The 6,836-nt window shown below is 38.4% G+C and overlaps 1 protein-coding gene across 2 annotated transcripts; it reads right to left on the minus strand.

Annotated features, from left to right (window-relative positions):
* Positions 1 to 1,442: 1,442 nt before the first annotated feature.
* Positions 1,443 to 5,900, minus strand: rnf41 (ring finger protein 41). Of its 2 annotated transcripts, none has more exons than XM_044212665.1 (7): positions 5,750 to 5,900; positions 4,743 to 4,837; positions 4,525 to 4,640; positions 4,163 to 4,434; positions 3,776 to 3,911; positions 3,126 to 3,229; positions 1,443 to 3,020 (listed from the first exon to the last, which is right to left on the minus strand). In XM_044212665.1, exons 3-7 carry the CDS (start codon positions 4,612 to 4,614, stop codon positions 2,666 to 2,668), a joined length of 957 nt encoding a protein of 318 aa, XP_044068600.1. In that variant the 5' UTR covers positions 4,615 to 4,640; positions 4,743 to 4,837; positions 5,750 to 5,900; the 3' UTR covers positions 1,443 to 2,665. The 2 variants fall into 2 exon arrangements, with proteins under 2 accessions (XP_044068600.1, XP_044068599.1); XM_044212664.1 differs by having other exon boundaries at positions 4,734 to 4,837.
* Between the last annotated feature and the right edge of the window lie 936 nt (positions 5,901 to 6,836).

The following is a 6,836-nucleotide window of genomic DNA, read 5'->3' on the forward strand; positions in this document are numbered from 1 at the left end:
ATGTTTTTGTTTTTTTAATATGATGCATTTTTATAAACTACCCAACAAAAAAAGAGTTAAAATAAGTTCCACCTCGACAAGAGGAAAATGGTAATTACAAGTTAATGCATCGCCATTAATGATCTAACAATATAATATATAATAGTGTAACACCCTCATTAATAATTTTTCTTCCATTCAATATTTGTTACTTTTTTACTACTTTAAAAATACTTTTGCTTAAGAAAAATGCTCAATGCAGGACTTTTACTTGTAATGGAATATTTTTACAGTGTGATATTGCTACTTTTACTAAAGTAAAGGATCCTCCACCCCTGCATACAGGCCTCAAGTCTTTGTGCCGTACATTTTATGCTACTTTTACTTAAGGATCTGAATACTTCCTCCACCACTACATACATGCCTCAAGTCTTTGTGCTATGCATTTCTTGTGAAATTGTTGCTTGTAGAAATGTTTTAAGGTCACTGACACATATTCCTAAACATAGAGGTATACGTAACATGTTTAGTATGGGGAGTGCTGTACGCCTTATAGAAACCAACCACATCACATAATAATGTGTAGACAATAACAAAGCCACAGTATTTGGTAAAGCACATGATTTCACATTCCATTGACCACAATGGTGAGGCATTAGGATCCACAATGAGGACGAGGCTGGCAAGAGAGGATAACAGACATGGAAAACACGTGGGTGTCTGGGTTAGACAGAAAAAGGAGAGTGAGTCAGGTCAGAGCAGTCAGACCTTCCTCCCTCTGAGTTTTGTGGTTAAACTTTCCTCTTCATTTTCTTAACCGGATCAACAGCATTTCACGTCCCACATCTCCTCTTCACTGCTCTGATCTCTTAAAGGGACAGCTCACCCCAAAATCAAAAATACATATTTTTCCTCTCACCTGTAGTGCTATTTATCCATCTAGATTGTTTTGGAGTGAGTTGCTGAGTTTTGGCGATATCAGCCGTAGAGATGTCTGCCTTGTTTGAATATAATGGGACTATATGACACTCGGCTTGTGGTGCTCAAAGAGCTAAAAAAAAAAAAAAAAAAAAAAAAATTTTGAAAACTCTGTCTGGAACTATCTGAATAAAGAAAATAGTTCCTACATGAATATGCTCACAACAAATCTGTGGATTATCTTGAGTAACCGGATTATGATTTCTGGAAAGAGACTTTGCTGTTGAGTTTTTCAAATGTATTTTTTTAAAGAGGAAAAATATGTATTTTTGATTTTGGGGTGAACTGTCCCTTTAAAATTACCAATCATTTTCTCTACACTAAAGTTTTTACATAATGTATTCAGCTGAGGTGACCATAGGAAATGTACCTCCCTGCAGATCTCTGATGACATGGTGTGGTAAAATAAGGAACTGCATTTTTTCCTAATTAAGATGCAAAATATAAGTTTCGTTATCCCAATGAGAAAACACATTATTTTGGGATGAAGTTTGACATTTTTTATTACTTTCTTGTCTGTACAGCGAGGTACATAACAGACACAAAACAAATAAAAATATCAACAGGAAAAATAATAAAGGGCACAATCCAAACTTATCTGTTTACTGCACGTGTGTGGGCTTTTATACCGGACATCTGAAGTCTTGTTTGTCTTACTACAGCAATAAGTGACTAATGGTGAAGCATTTTACCTCTCAAAAACCATAAGAGTGACTTTACAAATATTTTTACAATCTCCAAGCTATGGTTTTTAGTGACATTTAAGTGAACAGATGTTTGCTAACTGTGAAGAATGAGAATGTCTATATTTCAGTCGTCAGAAAAAGACATAAGGATCTCAGAAGGACATCAAGTGAACCATTATGATTTGTCAAATAAAACTCATTATACATAGTTAAATCCAAAATGTTAAACTTCAAATTTAACACTTCAACTGGACCCAACATTCAGACTATATATATATATATACAAACACAACTGAGGCAACAAAGAAAACACAAAATCTATTTTCTTTCTGCGATGAACTTCAAATGCACCGAAAAAGGCAGATTTCCATACATCAAATGATAACATCTTCAAGCATGTTTGTGTAGAAGGCGACACAATAAATAAAACAAATGGCACAGGAGGTTTAGACAATCTAAACTGAGAAGCACAATGTCTTGTGAAATATTTCACAAGAAAACTAAATACTAAAGCAAGCACGCGAAAAATCTTCACTCACGTCCCCGCAGACAGCAACACAGGCTGACAAAACAGAACTGATAAACAAAAATCACAATCTAATTACAGTGAGAGGAATAAGAGAATGACATTTATAATTCAATATAGTATTTGTATTTACAAGCATTTATACAACTGAGGACATTAAACGGGGGTTCAAGCTTATTACTATATTAGGACATGGAGCAGAACAATCAGATCATATAATGCACCAAATATAAACCTTGTAAACATCGCATCTCACCTTTTATCTCAGATATCAGTCAGATTAAGTTTCTATTTGACAGGTTCAGGTTATTATATTTGTCCTTACTTTAAGGCATAGGTATCAAGCTTAGGAGTGAGCCTCTTATAAGATTTTATTTTAAATAAGCCAGATTTACTCAGGAGGTTTCACTCCAATGAGGAAAAACCTACTCGTCACAGCAAACCCCCAAGCAAAACGTCCCCACATGTCTCTGGATCAGCCCAGCTAGCTGTACAGTTATAAGATCTCCTCCACTCCGTGCGCAAAGATCATGACCAGGCCGGGCTCCAGGATCATATCCTCCCCCATATGCTGATTCTCACAGGCCATCACCACCACTGCCTGCTTGCCAGGGATACGCTTGGCAACATAGTTCTCATAGTAGCGCCTGTTCATCTGCCGTGTCTCAAGTGTGGCCAGTCCCTGCGGCCAGTTACGCTCGTGGGCGTTCTCGATCAGGTCGTTCACAATTGAGAGAGGACAGCCGCTGTCGATGAGGGAGCGTTTGATGACCGCCTGGAGCACAGCGTCAGGAGTGGAGATCATGCCACCCCAGCGTGTCACTCTGGCAGGCTGCATGGAGTTCACCCACCTGAGGAAAAGATAAAACCACAAGAAAATTAGTGATTGAGCAGCAGCTCCCTGACAAAGTTGATAATAGAATACCAGGCAGGGGAGGGGATGAACTTTCACTTACTCCAAGATCTCATTGTACTCAATGCTCTCCTCGAGGTTTTGAAGGTTAGGGTTAGCACTGCGGATTGCTCTCATGTAGGCTTTTAGCAGCTGAATGTCCCGTTTCTGGAAATTAAAAGCATCATCTCCAGTGATGGATTTCACAAAATCCGGTATTCTGCCTTTAACTCAATTTTACTGGATTTTTGACAAATACTGATCCTCAATCGTTTCAGCTTCTTCAGATTCCAATCTAGCTATTAAGAATATATATTGTAATAGCAGTGCCTTATAGGGTTCTCCTTTTTTATATAACTGTATCAAGGCAAAACTCTCATATCAGGGTATTGTGGTCTCATGTCAGAATGACAACACACACAGCATTAGACCTGTGCTAAAAAAAATAAATATTTTTTTTAAATGATGAAAAGGACTAAACTTAAGTTTAACCTTTTACTGACCAAGTCTGAATACTTTTTAGTCACATTACAATAAAGACTTTGTCTAATTCACCAGCAATATACTGAATTATATTAACTACTCAGTAGAAAACTGTCGATATAAAGTGGTTGTTATGTAAAAGAATATGCTCTTGGCTATTTCTAAACCTGTTCCACAGACATTTGTAAACAATATTTTTCATAGATCAACAAGCAGGCAAAATGTTCTTACTTGTTCCCCCAACTGGTGTTTATGCTCAGCTACAGTTTTCTCCAGCTCTGAAATCTTTGTCTGTTGCTGCTGGACGACGCTCCGCAAGTGTTTGATGCAGTTATGATTGGGCACCTCATCTTTGGGCATCTCAAGCCTGCAAGAGCGGGGGAGGTAAATAACAGGATAAAAAATATAGGATTTAATACCATAGCATAAAGAGGACAGGTCATACATTTTTTGCAAAACCATTTATTTATAATATTTTAGAGCACAAATATTTAATAATTACTATTATAATTCATTTTGGTTGAGCAACTGTTATGTTCTGATTAGCTACACCTGTCACTTGAGACTTGTGAAATTCTGAATGCAGCGTACATTTTCTGCCAAATGGAAGCCACTCACCCACATCCCTCCTCACAGTTGACAGGCCTTTTGGGGTTGTGCTCACAGTCCTTGAGGTGTGACTGCAGCTGGTCCAGCCGTAGTGTTGCTGTACAGCCAAAACCTGCATTGTCACAGCTGATCTGAAGTTTGGACAGCATGTTGCGCATGATGCGGGGCACAGGCCGGAGGTGAGCTAGCGTCACTACAGTGCGGTCAACTGGACAGATCTGCTGCTGGGCAAACCACTGTGTAATACAGGCATTGCAGAAGGCATGCTCACAGTGTGGAGCCTGAAATGAAAATGAGCAAGCTCAAAACATTACAAATTTGAAAAACACTGATAGAATTAAGGGTGGGTAATCTTTCAGACAGGGACTTGCCTGCACTGGTTCTTCAAGCACTCCACTACATATAGGACACAGTAGGTCTTCATCCACCTCCCCTTGGAACCTCGTAACGTCGTACCCCATGGTACATTACTGGGACCTACAACCTCCTGAGCAACACACAACCAAGCAAATTAGGTTTTCAGACAATTGAACTGCACCAATATATGACTGTAGATATTTCACACATACTTTCAGCCTACCTCACTCACAAAAGGCCTCAAATGCTTCCATTCAGCTCTTGATGTAGTGCTGATACGTCATATCTGGCAGAAATAATCTGTCTGGCGAGAGACACAGACACTCCCTGCAAAAAAATTATATTATTCACACTGGTTATTTAGTTTTCAAAAGACTATTGGGTAGCTGATGGCTAGATCGAGCTGAGTTATGCTAGGTAATATAGCCCCACATTATGAATACAATAATAATGCAGATTACCTACAGACATATTTAAATGGCCGAGAGATCAGTGATTTTCAAGCTTCCTCGTCATAATCAGACACAAACTACACTAGTGTTTACTAGGACGACTCCATAAAATGGTATAACGAGGGGAATATCGCTATCTAATACACATATTTTGTCTTATTATTAAATCAAAGTAAAGGCACAATGACTCAAGAAATAGGAGCAAACAGCCATATTTATACACATCGCCCCAAAGCGATGTCCTTGATCCACAACGTAGTGTGGTTTTCTAACGGTATCCTCGTCATGTAAAACGGTACCAGCAGAGCTCCAACATCTGAGGAGGGCATCCTGTTATCCCAGCTGACTGGTGGTTGACCTAATTTCAGCGAAAGCAGCACATACCGGTCTAGAGACGATTTACAGATCCTTTTCCTCCCATTGCACTCAGCATGCCTTGCAAGCAAGCTAACCCTCCATGCTAACGTTAGCTACGTGTATGATGTTATTTCGCTGTTAACATTACACAAAATTGTGTGGTTTATGGCGAGCTAAACTGATGTCATCTTGAAGAAATAACAAAATGCTTGAGTTCATATGTCAGTATAGCCTGATCGTCATGACTTAAATGTTGCTAACGCTCGCTAACTATATAGCACTGGTAGCGCGTACGGTACCGTTGGTTTCCTCAGGATATTAGCCATCAAGCTAACCAGACAGACCTCAGTCTGGGAAAACTACACCAACAAATGGCTGTTTACAATCAGCCACATTGGAGAAAAACATTATAACTGACTGATATACTTACTTGAACATGTAGTAAAACGGACCCAAATCACGATGTTTATGTATTTTCGGACGTCCTACTGTAACTAGTAGCTCGCTAGCCACGTCCTGTGCTACATCCTACACTTCTGTTTCGTCGATACGCAGGCGGGTGGGGACGTCATGACGTACAACTGGAGCTTTTGATTGGTCCGTAAAATCAATCAATCATCTGTTTTACTCCAAACAATGTGCTAAAATATTTATTTAAATGACCATATGATAAAACAAATCCCCTAAAATTAACAAGAATAACCACTGAAATATCATTTGTTGTATTCATGACATACAAATATTGAAAATAAAAGATTCATTATTTAATTTCTAAATAATAAATCACATGTTACACTCAGACCTATTGACATTTCTCAGCAAATGAATACCAGTACAACTCCATGATAACCTGTGGGTATCTGAATGAAATGTGGGATTCATTTATATAATTTGTGAAAGTGTGCATTTTCTCAATCATTTAATCACTTCCAACACAGGTATGAAATGCCTCTTTCACAGCCATGCACTGTTGCAATGCTCTCTATGTGGCAGAAGGTAAACAGGATGGGCATGAACAGCAGCTAGCATGCAGAGTGTGTGAGAATATGGCTTAACAGAAGGAGTAGCACACTGAAAACAGTGTGATTGTATGTTTCAACACTGCCAAAAACCGACATCTTCACACTAGTGTTTTTGTAACCCTATATGGGCTTCACGCTCATTTGGTGTATGACACGTATCACACAATTAAAGTAATCATTCATTGCACTACATAATTATTTTCATAATTATTTTACCTATTTGAGTATGGTTCAATATTTTGTCTGGGTGTCTGAGAAATATTACAAGGTACAGGGGAAAGAAAGGTGTGGACTATTTTGGATATGTATCTCCTGAAAGTTATAATCCCACTGATTTAAAACATGTTATTCTCTGAAACATGCCTGGTAGCACTACTAAATAAGGTGCTGCAACAAACAATTTTCCTCTGAGAAATCCAATCAAATTCTTTTCTTTGCTTCATCAGTCTCTATCAGTGCTTCATTTGAGTCAAGATAAACAAGAACATCTTTCAG

The sequence above is a fragment of the Siniperca chuatsi genome, linkage group LG10 (assembly GCF_020085105.1).
Source record: "Siniperca chuatsi isolate FFG_IHB_CAS linkage group LG10, ASM2008510v1, whole genome shotgun sequence".
Classification (NCBI taxonomy): domain Eukaryota; kingdom Metazoa; phylum Chordata; class Actinopteri; order Centrarchiformes; family Sinipercidae; genus Siniperca; species Siniperca chuatsi.

Bases quoted from the DNA above. Each gene is read 5' to 3' on its own strand.
- rnf41 (XM_044212665.1), bottom strand. From the start codon at position 4,614: ATGGGGTACGACGTTACGAGGTTCCAAGGGGAGGTGGATGAAGACCTA. The intron at 3,912-4,162 runs GTGAGTGGCTTC...CCGCTCTTGCAG, and splicing joins AACTGTGAGGAGGGATGTGG to GCTTGAGATGCCCAAAGATG. The intron at 3,021-3,125 runs GTAAGTGAAAGT...TCTTTTCCTCAG, and splicing joins GAGTACAATGAGATCTTGGA to GTGGGTGAACTCCATGCAGC.